General features: G+C 37.0%; 1 protein-coding gene across 3 annotated transcripts in view; it reads left to right on the forward strand.

The window, feature by feature from the left end:
- Positions 1 to 16,653, forward strand: part of CENPE (centromere protein E) — an 82,058-nt gene that overhangs the window by 64,200 nt on the left and 1,205 nt on the right. For all 3 annotated transcript variants that reach the window (XM_051820142.2, XM_051820144.2, XM_051820143.2), the window contains 8 exons: positions 940 to 1,137; positions 1,830 to 2,033; positions 6,500 to 6,718; positions 8,829 to 9,014; positions 10,300 to 10,412; positions 12,057 to 12,154; positions 13,875 to 14,058; positions 15,553 to 15,839. In XM_051820142.2, coding sequence (XP_051676102.2) covers positions 940 to 1,137; positions 1,830 to 2,033; positions 6,500 to 6,718; positions 8,829 to 9,014; positions 10,300 to 10,412; positions 12,057 to 12,154; positions 13,875 to 14,058; positions 15,553 to 15,839 — 1,489 coding nt within the window. The remainder of the gene's footprint in view (positions 1 to 939; positions 1,138 to 1,829; positions 2,034 to 6,499; positions 6,719 to 8,828; positions 9,015 to 10,299; positions 10,413 to 12,056; positions 12,155 to 13,874; positions 14,059 to 15,552; positions 15,840 to 16,653) is intronic.

Below are 16,653 nucleotides of genomic sequence, written 5' to 3' on the forward strand. Positions count from 1 at the left end.
CAGATGACAGGTAATAGAACACATATTAGTGACATACGTAACAGAAGCATAAGAGCCTTGGGGTAAGAAGAGAATTTCAGACCAAGATTAATGTCCAAGAGGCAGAGCAGAAAGGAAACAACACTTGAGTTCAAGGTTAGAAAATGCAAAGAGATGAGGGAACCAAGCAAGTGCTCTCCATAGAGTAGAGTATGTCAAAGAAGAAGTGGCCAGGAGTGGCAGATGTTTCAGAAATCTAGATAATGGACTGAAGATAGCCCCTCCATCTGGTGATAAACAGGCTCATTGGTGACCATTGCCAGAACAATTTTAGATGAGTGGTTATGGAAGAGACCAGATTATAAGAGGTTAAGGGATGGTGGAAGTTGAAAAAATAGGAAACAGATACCTGCCTCACCTAAATAGATAGCCCCTCAGGTCCTGACGATTCTTTTGTACAGTGTGGCAGTCAGATACCCAGAAATTACTCATGAGATCCATGAACACATGACGTTGAAATTATTGTCACCTTGAACACCTAAATATGTTTGGCTAGGAAATCTTGAAGCAGGTAACCCTTTTTTTATCAGTTACCAAGTCACAGTCAGCAAAAGAGGATGTTGAAAATGAATCTCTGGTGTCTACGTAGGAAACCTCTGTGATCAGCAGTATAGTTAACAACAATAAAAAAGAACAATAGTAAAAGGGAAGTTGGTAGGAAAAGGGGGAGGCACTGAATTTTCAACTGGAGAAACACCCAGTAGAAAATCAAAAATATAGAAGTTGAGATCTGGAATTTATTCTCTCAAGATGCTAAGAGGGGAAAGTCTTCCCCACTTCACAGAGGATACTGAAAAATGAAAGACCTTGTTTTACTTCATGATCTCCACCTGGCTAAAACATCCTGTTATTGTGATGAAACTTTCATCTTCTAATTTGCTTGATTTATTTTTTTGCAAGTATGTGTTAAGCCATGTTACAAAGATAAAAGAAGAACAACATGAATCCACCAATAGATTTGAAATGGCTTTTATTGATGAAGTGGAAAAGCACAATGAGTTGCTAATAAAAATACAGCATCTTCAACAAGATTATGATGTCCCATCCAAAGATGTAAGGATCCTCAAATTGAACCAGAATCTGGATCTACATATTGAGGTATAATTTATTTTAAAGAAATCTAATTAGATTTTAAGCTTTTATGTCACATGGAAAAAAACGTTTCCATGTACTGAAAGCCATTATCATTGACCAGAAATGAAAACTAGATGACAGAGTGAGAACTGGCCAGATATAAATAAAGACTGCCAAGTAATGGATTGCCAGCTCTTCAGACCTCCACGAACACAGAAAAACACATTTAACATTAGCAAGTGGGAGTTCTTGGAACCCCAGAATAAATTTATAGATGCCTCCTAAAACTTTGTCCATCTGTGACTGGAAGTCAGAAATCTTTTTATTCTACCAATTCCACATAGAATGTCTTGCTGTCAGCCAGCAACATAAGGCTGGCATCCAATTCCCAACATAGATGTAAGACCTTCTGTATGCAGTAGAAAACGTTCCTCCAGAAGCCTTTATTGATTGTGATAGTAAGTCACATATTTTTCATTTTGACAAGGTTTAACTCTAACAGAATTTATAAATGTACTCCTATTACATATACTGCTAAAATTATATTGTGATAATAGTTAGAATGAAGTGTTAAATTAGAATTGTATTTCTTAGTCTACTGTGAAAACAGAATACTAAGAATCCAGTAGATATTTTCCCCTTTTCTGATATTTGTATGATACTTGGATAGAAATTTCCTTAATTTTTAGGCGATTCGATGTCTATTTTTCACACAGGAAATTCTCAAGGATTTCTCAGAAAATGACTTCCCTAGCATAAAGGCTGAATTTCAACAAATATTAAGTAATAGGAAAGAGATGACTCAGTTTTTAGAAGAGTGGTTAAATACTCACTTCGATGAAGAAAAGCTTAAAAATGGCATCCAGAAAGAAAATGATAGCATTTGTCAAGTAAATAACTTCTATAATAATAAAATAATTGTAAGTATTGATTTTTATTGTGCCTCATTCTTTCTGTTTGGTTTGATTTTTCTGTCTCATTCTTCAGAGGGCTTAGCATGACTTAATTTAAGGGTATTTAATTTGTTTATATATGCTCTGTAGAAATAGCTGATTTTTGTAAAACCTATTCTTTAGTGTATTGTGCTCCCTTAAGATAATTAAGTTTATCAATTTAACCATATTGCTGTGTAATACGCAGTTTCCACTGAATCCTCTTATTCTCTTTCCCTGCTCCTTCTCATTGTTTTATATGAACTGAGCCCTTTCCCCAGGTATCCTCAGGCAGGCCTGGTATAGCTATGTCAGGTCACAAAGATAATTACGGATGAGACAAGTAAGACACTTGCAGTGAACATTAGGTACATCCCACCAGAATTAGGAAGTAAAAAAAGTGCTCATTGACCGTTATTCCCTGCACAGAAATAAAGATCGCCAGATTAATTACTAAAAGTCAGTGAGCTGCTGTTTTCCCTTAAACACTGAAGTTTGGAATGAAGCAGGAATAGATAATGGTTGAGTTTACTAGCTATGCTCTGCTGTTAGATGCAATGTTTCATTATCAGCCATGAAGTATATAATGATTTGAACCTGGACAGTTCTTCAGTTCTCCATATGCTAGTATTAATCTTATCAATTGAGATTATCCTCCAGATCAGTGTAAATCCTTGCCAGTCCTTATTCTTGTGATTATTGACATCCAGCATCGATGCAAACCACCAAAAAAAAAAAAAAAAAGTTCACATTCTTTTGTTTTTGTTTTTGTTTTTGTTTTTGTTCAAGGAATATAACTTCATGCACTTAATATATACAGATTTGGGAACATGGTGATTCTTCCCCCCCTGCCTGCCTCCCTCCCACCTTTCTTTCTCCTCCCTCTTCTTTTCCCATTCTTATTTTTGTACAGAGATAACTTTTTCAGTTAATTTTTATATTCATCAAATTAACCTTACACTAAATAGAGAGTTCACTGGATAGAATGAAGGAAAAAATAAAACAAACAAACAAACAAAAAAAAAACTGTTCAACAGTCAAGACAAGGGCTGTTCAAAATCATCACATCTCAAAGTGTTAGTTTTGCTCCTATAGATTACATTTTAGATACTCTGTTAATTACCACAGATCAGAGAGACCATATGATATTTGTCTTATGGTGACTGGCTTGTTTTCACTAAGTGTGATGGTTTCCAGTTGCATTCATTTTCTTACAAATGAAAGGATCTCAGTTTTGTTTTGTTTTTTTTTTAACTGCTTTGTAGTATTCCATAGTGTATACATACCATAATTTCTTTATCCAGTCTTCAATTGATGGACATCTGAGTTGATTCCATATGTTAGCTGTTGTAAATTGATCAGGGATCAACATGGAGGTACAGATCACTCTTTTATATGCTGATTTCATTTCCTTTGGATAAATTCCCAGGTGTGGGATGGCTGGGTCACATGGTAGGTCTGTATTCAGCTTTCTGAGATATCTCCATATTGTCTTCCACATTGGATGTACCAGTTTACATTCCCAGCAACAGTGGATTAAGATACCCTTCTCCCCACATCTTCACCAGCATTTGTTGCTTGTTGATTTCTGTGTGAGAGCCATTCTAACAGGGGTGAGGTGAAACCTCATTATGCTTTTGATTTGCACTTCCCTGATGGCTAGTGAGCATGAGCATTTTTTCATGTGTCTATTGGCCATTTGAATTTCCTCTCTTGAAAAATGTCTGTTCAGATCCTTTGCTCGTTTCTTGACTAGATTGTTTGTTTTGTGGTTGTTGAGTTTCTTGAACTCTTTTTAGATTCTAGCTATTAATCCTTGGTCAGTTTCATAGTTTGCAAATATTTTCTTCCATTCTGTTGGTTGCTCTTCACTTTGCTAAGTGTTTATTTTGCAGTTCAGAAGCTTCCTAATTTGATGTAATCCCACTTGTTAATTTTGGCTTTGATTGCCCTGCCATATTTTCAGGAACGTTCCTATCATTTGCTCTGGATTTGTTTTGTATTTTCAATGGGAGGTTTTCTGTCTTCACATTCTTTCATGATGATGGCTTTCTTTCTGTGTTTCTGTGTATTGCACATCTGTAAGCATCTTTTGTAAGGCTGGACAAGTGGTTCTCCTTGTTACAGAAGGTCTTTATTTCACCTTCATTTATAAATGAGAGCTTTGTGGGGTAAAGTATTCTGTGTTGACAGTTTTTCTTTCTCTTAAGATTTGGACTATATTTTGCCATAGTCTTCTAGCCTGTAGGGTTTCTGATGACAAATCACCTGTGAGTCTAAGGTGACTTAGAAGGTAATCTGGCTTTTTCTCATGCACATTTTAAAATCCTTTCTTTATGCTTTACTATGGAAAGTCTGATTACAGTGTGTTATGGTGAAGTCCTTTTCTGTTCATATCTGTTACAGGTTCTGTGTTCTTCCTGTACTTGGACGTTCCTTTCTTTCTCCAAGTTAGGGAAGTTTTCTGTAATTATTTCACTTAGCATGCCCACTAGCCCTTCTCTCTTTCCACACCTCCAGGCACTCCTAAGACCCAGATGGTGGGTTGTTTGATAGTATCCCACATATCTCCAACACTGTTTTTTAGTTTCCTAATTTCTTCTTATTTTTGGTCTGACTGTAAAATTTTCATAGATTTATCTTCTAGCTCCAATAGTCTTTCTTCTGCCTCACCCACTCTGTTGTTAAGGCTTTCTGCTGTATTTTTTATTTGATCTATTGAATTCTTCATTTCTAGTATTTAATTTTCATTTCTCTTTAAGATCTCAATTTCATGGGAAAAATTGTTATCCATATATGGCTTTCTTTAGTTTGTGGATTTGCTTCTGGTTGGTTGCCTTTGAGAAATCTGATGATTAATTTTTTTAATTCCATTTCCAGCATTTCCTCAATCTTCATCTTCACATTCTAATATTGAAATATTATAGTGTTCCTTTGGGGGACTCATCATGTCTTACTTATTCTCTATTCTGGAATTTCTGCATTTATTTTTAGGCATTGGTAAAAATGTTTTCGTCTGATGGCTTTTATCTTTCATCTGTGCTTTTGTTGCTTAGTGGTACATCTATACTTCCAGTGAATACCAAGAGGTGTGTGGTAGATATGACCAGGGAGCTCTGTTCAGTACCAGGATGGGGCAAGTATCCAGGGTAACACCCTAGTTGGGTGTGGTATCTCTCCTCTGATTAACTGGATGGAAAGGAATTGTCACCTCTGTTGGTGCGACCACCCCTTCTCCTCAGAGCTGAGGACGTCCAGGTGTTAGTCCCCAGTGTGCTTAACACTCATCCACACCGTTGTATAAACCACACATATGATCCGTGGAGTCCTTCCTGTGAGCACAATTCCCTCTGCTATGAGCTGGTGCAGGTAACCAAAGAGCTCTGAGAGTGTGAGGAAGCTCTCTGTGGTTGCCTAGAACCCAGCCACACCCTGCCTCCTGTCGTGCAGTCACAGTGTTTTCTCAGTCTCAGCTCCAGGGCTCTCAGGGTCCAGGAGTGCCAGTGGGGCCACTCTACCCTGCTAGCTTGTCCTATCTACAAGGAAACTAAGGTGTTCCCAGAGCAGCTGTCTGTGTGTATTTCAGCCTGCTGGATCGAGTCTGGTCCTCTGAACCAGGTTCGATGTCAGTGGGGAACACGGCTTTTTCTCTCTGGTTATATCTGTGGTTTGCAGGCATGCAAAATACCCACCCAGTGCAGACCCGCTTGCTTTCCAAATGTGCTGGGCATGTAGGGAAGTCCCACAGGTGGCACTTCCCTTCCATGGGGATGGCTCCTCCTCCCCTCCCATTGCCAGTGGGTACAACCGGTTCAGTGGAGGCAATCTCCCTTAGTTTTTCCTGAACTGCTGTGGTTACCGCTTGGGTGGAGGGTGAACCGAACAATTGCTGCGTGCATGCACAGGAAGTAGGGGCAGCCACTACCTGCCTGTGTCCAAAAATGGCACTAGCCCTCCCACTGCTGGCTGCAGGTCTCAGTTGTAGCAGGGAGGGCGGGGAAGGGAATGAGACATGCTTCTTTATTTTTCCCCCACCTCTGGATGAGTGGTTGCCCTGCTGTCTTGGGGATCTGGGTATGACTCTAAAAGGTGCAATTCACTAAGCTCTCCCTCCCACTGTATCAGCAGAGGATCCAAGCTGAGTATCTGCTCCCCCTGCACAGGTCCAGGCCATTTCCACAGCCTCCACAGGATCTCCTACCAGAGCTCCCTTGTAGCTTGACCCTGAGAGTGCACCCTCTCCACTCTTCCAACACCAGTTTTGCCCAACATAAATCAGACTGCCCTGTTCCAATTCCACCATCTTGGAACCCCAATGTTCACATTATTCTAAAGTGCTGTACTAGGATGTTCTAACTAACAAATTTCAGCATACACATTGTCTTACAATTATTCTTAGCTTTTTTTATATATGAATCATTTTATAGCTAGAGTTATGTTTTACTGTTCAACAGGCTGTAATAAATGAATCAACAGAGTTTGAAGAAAGAACTGCTACTGTATCTAAACAGTGGGAGCATGACCTGAAATCAATGAAGGATAAAAATAAAAAACTGTTTAAAGACTACCAGACTTTGAAGGTCACCTTGGCATCTGACACCCATATAAACCCTATTACACAAGATAATAAGAATCCTCATGTTACATCAAGAGCTACACGACTAAGCACAGAGGTATATAATTTCTTATAAGGTGGTTTCTGATTTACAGCTTCCTCACAGAGTTCAGAGCAAAATTGTAGTACTGAATTGAATGTATTTAATAACCCATTGCTTTATTAACTGCCCTTACATGGGAATCTGTAACATGAGTGAATATGCTACTTTATTTTATTAGCACACAAAAGGACTTAGTGGGGAACCTAAGAGTAAGTTGAAATTTATGATTTTTACCAAGATAAATATAATGAAACATCAGCCACTGGTTGAATAATTAACCACCAGTGGAAACTAGAAGATCACCAGTGTACAGCTTTGTTTTGTTTTGATTTGCTGATCATTACAGAACGTAGTCAGCTGGTAGAGGTAAAATAGAGAAAAGATGAAACCCGTCTGCGAAATCAATAATTTAGAGCAGCAGATGAAATTTCATCTTCAGAGACCCAAGAAAATCCTAACATAATAAAATATGTGCATCAATCCGAATAATCAGATAATGATGTGGGAATAAACAAGTACAGCAGCGAAACAGAATACAGGGTTCAGGAGATCAGCCACTGAAGTATGAGAATTTAATATAGGAAAACAGTAACATCCAATCAGTGGGGCAAAACGCAGTATTTGAAACAGTCTAGCCATCTGGAGAAAAGTAATTCTTTATCGATTGATTGATTTGAAAGTCAGACTTACAGAGAGGGAGAGACCTATAAAAATCTTCCATCCACTTGTTCACTCCCCAGATGGCTGCGACTGCCCCAGCCAGAACCAGGACCTTCTTCCGGGTCTCCCACATAGGTGGCAGGGACCCAAGTACTTGGGCTACTTTCCACTGCTTTTCCCAGGCCATCAACAGCGAGCTGCATCAAAAGTGGGGCAGCTAGGAAATGAATTGTGTCCATATGGGATTTATCTCACCTGTTAAACAAAAGTAAATTCTAGATGGGAAATACACACACACAAACCAGATTTTGGGGCATTTGGCATAGTGGTTAGCACACAGCATGGGATGCCCACAGATATCAGAGTACCTGAGTTCAAGTCCCAGCTCTGTTCCCCATGCCTGCTTCCTGCTAGTGCACACACCGGATGACAGCAGGTGATGGCTCGAGTAATTGGGTCCCTGCTACAAACATGGGAGACCTGGATTGAGCTCCCAGATCCTGGCTTCAGCCTGTCTCAGCCCCAGCTGTTAGCAGCATTTGTGGAGTAAACTAGCAGATGAGTAGTCGCTCGCTCGCTCTCTCTCTCTTTGCCTTTCAAATAAATTATTTTTAACAAAACAGACTTCACATAAAACTTTGAAGTGTATATATATGTATGATCTTATACACATGAAAACATTCAGATATTTCAGTTTATCCTAAGTTAACTTATTTTGGGGGAAAAAAAGGACTGGAAATGGCCCCAATGTTCATTTATAAATGACTGGTTAAATAATTTGAGCTACCTCATGAAATGAGATGCCATGTACCTATGAAAACAAAAAATGTGAAAGTCTGAATGTGTTAATAATGGATAGGTGTGGGAAAAATACTGTCCAGTTGTCTTTAACAAAAAGCAGAACTGTGTATGATACTGTTACTGTTTTTATGAACTATGTACAGGTATGCTTAGATACACATAGAAATTTCTGAAAGAATACACTTGAAAAAGTAATGTAATCACTGCTTCACAGTCAACTTGGGTTTGAGGTTAGGATACTTACTCTTCATTGTATGCCTTTGAATTTTTTCCACTTATTTATATTTTTTAATTTCAAAGCCAGTTAATAACACTGAAGGAAAAGATATGTCACGTGCATTACTTCAGTTAACAAGTATACTTTTCTTTAAGCAGAATTAATTTAAAATGTAAGCACTTGTTCAGTATGCTCAGCATTGTGCTGACCAGTAGATAAGGTAACCCCTGCTCTTTCCACCTATGCAGAAAAATTTATTTATTTTGTAAATTTTAACCCAAAAATTACCATAGTCTAAGTGAAAGAAATGACATATCTATAGACTGAATTCTTTCCTATCATTTTTAATGTAACCTGTGAAAGATTAAATAAGATAATCTGTCTCAATTTCTGTACTGTACTTTTTTCCTCGTGGTTGACCTAATGAATGTGTGCTTTTTTTAATAGAGAATTCAAGAGCTAGAAACTTCACTACGTGAAGCTAAAGAAAATGCTATACATAAGGAAAGCAAAATTGTAAAGATGCAGAAAGAACTTGACATGACGAATGAAATAATAGCAAAACTTCAAGCCAAAGTTAATGAATCAAATAAATGCCTTGAAAAAACAAAAGAAATGGTTCAAATACTTCAGGTAACTTAAACTCACTTTATAAATAAAAGTATTTTTTTAAAAAAAGAAAAAAACCTATTAAGATTAAACATAATTTGGTACTCTGTTTTTCCCTTTTATTACCTGTGTCTGAAGTTCAAAACTCAAGCCTAAATATAAAAAAAGTGATTTAGAAATGAATTGCTTGGACTATATCTTCATGTAAAATATTATTATTATCATGCTAGAAAAGTACTTTTTCAAGACAAAAATGTTCTTTATAGTTTAAAATGCCCATTTCTTTCATTTAAAAAAATGCTTCTTACCTAAATATATAACACTATTAGATTAAGTGCATTTTATTGTTTTTTGTTGTTGTTTTTTGTTTTTTTGTTTTTGTTTTTTTCTATCTATGGTCTCCATTACCTAGTGCTTCTTGATGTCTTCTGGGCTAAATCTGAACTATTTTGTTTGGAAAGAATAGTAGTTTAGGGGCCAGCGCCGTGGCTCACTTGGTTAATCCTCTGCCTGCGGCGCCAGCATCCCATACGGGCACCAGGTTCTGGTCCTGGTTGCTCTTCTTCCAGTCCAGCTCTCTGCTGTGGCCCAGGAAGGCAGTGGAGGATGGCCCAAGTGCTTGGACCCCTGCACCCGCATGAGGCACCTGGCTCCTGGCTTTGGGTCGGCACAGCGCACCGGCCATGGCAACCGTTTTGGGAGGTGAACCAATGGAGGGAGGACCTTTCTCTCTGTCTCTCTCTCTCTCTCACTGTCTAACTCTGCCTATCAAATAAAAAATTAAAAAAAAAAGAATAGTAGTTTAAATGTTTTTCAATTTGCATGCCATTAGATCTACTTTCCACTCCCAAGAATGCACAATAGACATATTTTTATCAATGGGTTGTATCTTTCAGTAAAAAATATTTTCAATGTTTTCAATAATGCTTTGTAGTTCAAATTCAATTCTAGCTTTATGTTTACATTGAAGCTGCAACATATTCTTGTTTTGTTTTCATGATTTTCCTTTGTCCACCATGTTACTATTTTCAACTTTTTTTGTTTCATTTCATATTACTTTTTTAATTAGAAAAAAATGGTTTTAAGAAGTAAAAATCATGTCTCCAATTACATATTAGCTTAAATATACTTCAAATCAAATATCTAATTGTTATTATACCTTTCTGTTTTTCAAATATTTAGTATTTAGAGTTGTTTGCATTTTTAAATATTCTTATCAAAGGTAAAGAAGGTAACTGTTCTTTATAATTGGAGAAATTGAAACTGCTCCAGTAATTTTTTTTTTTTTTTTTTTTTTTGAAAAATTTAGGATAAAGTTGCTTTAGGAGCTAAACCTTATAAAGAAGAAATTGAAGATCTCAAAACAAAGCTGGTGAAAATAGACCTAGAGAATGTGAAAAATGCCAAGGAATTTGAAAAAGAGTATGTCTTTTTTAAAGATTTATTTTATTTATTTGAAAGACAGAGTTACAGAGAGACAGAGAGAGAGGTCTTCCATCCACTGATTCACTCCCTAAATGGCCACAATGACTGGAACTGCACTGATTCGAAGCCAGGAGCCAGGAACTTCCTCCATGTCCCCCACGCACGTGCAGGGGCCCAAGGAGTTGGGCCATTTTCTACTGCTATCCAAGGCCATAGCAGAGAGCTGGATCAGAAGAGGAGCAGCCGGAACTAGAACCAGCACCCAGATGGGGTTGCCGGTGCTTCAGGGCAGGGCTTTAACCCACTGCACCACAGTGCTGGCCCCAAAAGAATATGTCTTTTTATTGCATATGAATTTAATAGCTGAACTTTCCTTCCTAAACTAAGTTTCTTTGAGTTAGTTAACTTTCTATACAATTCATGAAAATATTGTTTTTGCTTTAAAAAATATATCACATTACATATGTAAAGTTCTAAAAAATACAGTTATGACAAACAATATCTTTGCTTTTTTCTCAGTCATATACAAAAAAATTAAAATGGTCCATAATCAATAAAAGCAGAAATTTATATTAGAGGAATTGTTAAAATGTCTTCCATCTCCTAATACTTCATTCTTGCTATAAATCTTAAATGACTATTTAATGATGAACTCTAATTCTGCCAAAAATGTAGGACTCCATGAATCTTCATACCAGTCAACTAGCCTTCCATTGCTAAGGCCTACTGGTTTCAGTAGAACTTATATCCATTGGGTCCTTGTCTATAAAAAGCAGTTTTGCTAACAGAGTCAGCAGAAACATTCATAATATTGAAAAAAGGCAAAAAATTTTTAACAGCTTCTCATTGCTCATTAGTACCTAAACCAACAGTTTATAAAATGTCTCTTTCTACCGGATAACAGTGATCAGAATTAGAGTCTTGACTCTCACCTTAGACCAGAGTTACAGTCAGGATTTAATTTCATAACAATGTGGAAATGAAACCACTTTTCTCTTTCGTGGTCTGATAATTCTGTCTTCACTATGTTTCTAGAAGCCTGTAAATTTTATTGAGTACCTAACTAATAGCTTTAGACTTCCAGAAATTTTGGAAGAACATGATTCTCAGCCTTAAGAAAATTGGAATGTCCCTGCAACCAAACAGAATATTTCCATTTGATGGCATTATAGCCAGCAAGGGTGTGAGACCAGATAAATATTTTGAGGGCTCATCGACTGTGGTTTATGGAGGTTGCATCAGTCTGTATGTAGCATGTTAGGGAATTCTTAACAGTAGTCCTATTTATTCCTCCGTATAAAAGTAGTTGCTGGGGAGCAGGCATTTGGCACAGCATTAGGTTGCCACTTGGGACACCCAGATGTTAGAGAGCTTCCTGTTGATGCACACTGTGGGAAATAGCAGATAATAGCTTGAATACTTGTGTTGCTGCCACCCACACCAGCCTAGATTGAGTTCTGGACTCCTGGCTCCTGGGTTTGGCCTGGCTGTTGTGGGCATTTGGGGAGTGAGCCAACAGATGGAAGATCTCTGTATCTCTGTTTCTCTCTTTTTGCCTTTCAAATAAAATGAAAAGGAAAATTTTTAAAAATAGTACATTAGTTTCTAGACTTTTAATATTTTAATTATTGTTCTTGCTAGAATTAAGTCTACAAAAGCCACTGTAGAATATCAAAAAGAAGTTATAAGGGTATTGAGAGAAAATCTTAGAAGAAATCAACATGACCAAGATACCTCAAGTAAGTAGAAAATGCATATTTTCAGATCCTTTCCATTTTTCTTCTCAACGCACAGACATTGAAGACTACCACTGACTGAGTATGACTATCCTTTATCTTAAATGCTTGGTACCACAGTTGGATCAGATTTCCAAATATTTTGGATTTTGGAATATTCACATAAGTCTCGCCTGTTGAACATCCCCAATTTAAAGTGCTTCAAAATCCTAAACTTTTCAAGCGTTATGTTGCTGCTCAAAAATCCCAGACTTTAGATTTCGAATTTGCATATAAGGGATGCTCAGCCTATATTACACATGTGATACTCAAGACTAAACCTTAGTTAACCACCAATCTGTTTTAGAATGAATTAATTGTGATTATATTTTGTAAAATGTTTTTTCAATTTACTGTAATCTCAGTTATTGTCTGTAATCCATCGTAGATTCTTGAATAATATGAATTTTACTTTTGTATCAACTGTTTCCGTATTACAATGTTCACTATAAAAGAATGACTTAACTGTTATGGCAGAAGTGCCCTTCCCAATAAAAATCAAACATGTCTTAATAGATACGTAACCATATGCAACTAATAGATGATGATTGGTACACAGTAAAAATAAGTGAATGCTGACCCGTACTTGGGGCAACTTTATAACAAAATAAGCACTGAACTAAAATGAACACTTTTCTAGACTGACTGCCCTCACTTACCTGAGAACAAAGGTAGAGCACCTGACCTTCTCATATATATACTTGTTGTTAAGGATCAGAGCAAAATTTGTGAAAGCACTTACTTTGAAAATTCTAAATGCTAAGTAATACGTAAGGTGATGTTTGTGTGTATTGTTGTCCCATTCATTTATAAAATGTTAGACATAATGTTAAACATGCTGTCTAGGACCTATTGTAGCTTGACCTTCGCAAGTGTCTTACTGCAGGATATCATAGCTCCTGGCTGAAAAACTTAAAGGGATGAAAATACAAGCAAGGATACTTTGTTACAGAAGAGTCAGGATGTTACTTTTGATTTCTGGGTAACTTAAGGCACATGAATAATTATACCCGAATTCTAAATAAAATGGACACTGAGAATCTCTCCCCTCAAATGCCCAAACCTTGTTTTGTGAACTGTTGGTGATCCAACAGATGATTTCACTTTATAAGCACCTGACATTTTTATGCAACTTTGCCTGCGTTTTGCAAAACACAGTCTTTTATGTTGCTTTAATATATATATATATATATATATACACACACATATATATATATAGTGTGGATATGTGTACATTAGTATATGCTTTAGTATATTGTAAGGTATATTTAGTTAACAAGTATGTGTGCATTGCTTCTTGGCCTTCGGGCTAAGATCAAGTGTAACAAGTATGTGTTCAGTACTTAGGCTGAATGAAAGGGTGTTGACACATGATCTCTGTGTCATCGTGAGCCCCAGGTGAACACTGATGTGGAACTTAGATCAACAAAAGACAGCTCTAACTGGGAAAGGTTGTCGTCAAGGTGAAAGATATTGGTGAGCCAGATATGTGGGAGACATTTAGAACTGATGATTGAATAGGCAGGGGAAATGAGGCAGAAGACAGAAATCAAAGATGACTTCCAGGAAAATGGTGGTTGAGGTCTTCTGAGTTATAGTGCTTATTGTACTTAGTGGTGCTTCCATTATTTTGAACTTTGGAGCTAACTGAATTACTCCCCATGTGTGTATTTGCCTCCCACAGTGATTTCAGAACATATTGATTCCCAGCCTTCAAATAAACCGTTAACCTGTGGGGGTGGCAGTGGCATTGTACAAAGCACAAAAGCACTTATTTTGAAAAGTGAATATATAAGGCTCGAAAAGGAAATTTCTAAGTTAAAGAAGCAAAATGAACATCTAATAAAGCAAAAGAATGAACTATTAAGGTAAAGATCTGCTCATTTATTATGCTTATGTCTGTATGTGGTGGGGTGGATACATGCACATATTTTTGCACCATTCCAAATGTTTGTTTTCTACCAACTGATATATTTTTAACTCAGCCAAAAACTAGAAAGTAAACAAAGACCTTTGAGTGGCAGCTGAAATACATTGCAAGTCCAGAAACACAGGTCAGTGAGGTATACTCAGAGAACCCCAGAAGCCCATTTTTGTAGCCTATTTTTGATTTACAAACAAGGCTGACAGATTTATGTAGTTTCTACCATCATGGATGATTAAAATCTTGGTGCCAAGAATTCTATATTATAGTGAAAAGAAAATAGGTGTTAAGTAATTTTAGAAATAACTACTTTTTTACAGTAAGTAAAAAATAAAACAATAAAATAAAATTGGAATTAAACAAGACAAAAACAATACCCTAAGAGGACATTATGAAAAAATTCCGTTATGAAAAAGGGCTCTAACCTTATCTAGGTGTTGGAGGTAGAGGGATGGTGATCAAGAAACTACTAGCTAAGACTAGAGCTGACAAATGAATAGAAAATTGGATGGAAAAAAAAGAGGGAAGGCTTCTGGGCCATGGGAATGTAGCTATGCACAGGCTTTGAGTCAGCAAAAATAGCAGCTGCTGGGCCTGAAAGGCATTCCCTGTGGCCAGTGTGTAGGCTGTGAAACCAAGGTACAACGTGGGATACCAGGGATAACTGGCTCCAGATTACACAGGCTCTGTGGGCATTCTGAGGAATCTGGGTGATATCCTAAATGTAATGGGAGGATTACCTATACTTGAGAGTTTTATACTGGGGCCTCATTCAGCCATTTGATGTCTTTACCACTACAGTATTGTAGGAGAATCCAGTTTGGAACTCTGTGGTAGTCTAGGCAAACGATAATTTTAACATAAACTTAAATGGTATCAGTAAGGAAATCAATTTGAGAGAGAGGTATGAGATGGTATTAGCACACCTGGAAGAGATAAAAACAAAGCAGGCCTGTAGGGTGCTTCCCAGATTTCTCTCTGGAGGAAACAGATAAATGCTGGTGGTGTTTCCTCTAAGCAGTGAGACTATAACTACTTAACCCAGAAAAGCAGTGTGATATTTCTCTTAAAATAGAAAAAGATCGTTTATCCAGAAGACCAGTGTATCAAATTATTACAATAAAGTATCAACAGATAAACCACTCTGCATGGTACTGCAAATTCAGATGTCCTGCCTTGAACTTTGTTTTCAAGACTCTGTGATCACAAAATTTTACCCCTATTATTTGTTTTTTATAGACCCATTGCATTTCCCAAACTATGGAATAGCTCAAACGGGAAGAATTAGGTTGAAATTAAGTGTCAATGTGATAAAGTAGTAAATATTATCTTATGTATCTATTAAAACCACAATTTTTTTCCTTGGGGATTGAATGTGAATACATTTCAAGAATTGAACATTCTTATAATCTTCTCTTTTTCCCCCCTTACATTTAAGCAACAATCATCATCTTAACAATGAGGTCAAAATTTGGAAGGAAAGAACACTTAAGAGAGAGACTCATAAAGATGTGACTTGTGAAAATTCTCCGAAGTCTCCAAAAGTGATTGCAGCAGATTGTAAAAGGAGACCAAATATAGCTTCTCAATGCAAGGAGCGGAATTTACAAGATCCTGTGCCGAAAGAGTCACCAAAATCTTGGTTTTTTGATAATAGATCAAAGTCTTTACCATCACCTCATCCAGCTCGCTATTTTGATAACTCGGGTTTAGGCCTTTGCCCAGGTAGGTAAATACATGGTTACTCGGAAATCAGGGGATGAGGATTGGAATTTACTTTTCACATATGGTCCCAAAAGGCAAGTTTAGACAAGAAATGATTTAGCTGAGCAAGCTACAGGATACAAGGTTGCTTACTCAGCATTTTTAAGAAATCCATTTCTCATAGGCATAGAAATGAAGGTATGATCACCTTATCCCACGTGAAGTCTTCATTCTGCCCTTTAAACTCTTAGTTTTCCCCAAAGATAGCAGTCTTTTTAAGGAATAAAGATACTACCCTATAAACAAAACAACTTTTGCTAAAAAAAAAATTCTTACTAATTCAATAGGCTAGTATTTCTGATAACATATTCATTTTGTACAAGCCAGATCATAGAGTTGCATCATTTACTTAATTCATTCAATCAGTAAAACTGTTTGAACCCCTACCATGTGTAGATATTAGACCCTGATGGTGTATTGATAAGCAAAAGCAGACATGGTCCTTGCCTTCCTGGAGCTTACCATCTAAAAGGATCCAGATGATAATCAAGTATAGATGGTCCCCAGTTAACAATGATGTGAAAGCATACTATGATAGCCATTCTGATTTTCACTTTCAGTATAGTATTCAGCATGACACATGAGATATTCAACACTATTGTAAAATAGGCCTTGCTCAGTAAGGGTGTGTTAGGTATATTAAATACACTTTGAATTTAAGATATTGTCAACTTAAGGTAGACTCATGAGGATTTGAGGGTGAAACCCCATTGTAAGTCAAGAAACATCTGTAGTAAAAATGAAACAATAAGTAAAATGGCAGCAGTGTAAGAAA

This window comes from Oryctolagus cuniculus, chromosome 8, assembly GCF_964237555.1.
Source record: "Oryctolagus cuniculus chromosome 8, mOryCun1.1, whole genome shotgun sequence".
NCBI classification, from domain to species: domain Eukaryota; kingdom Metazoa; phylum Chordata; class Mammalia; order Lagomorpha; family Leporidae; genus Oryctolagus; species Oryctolagus cuniculus.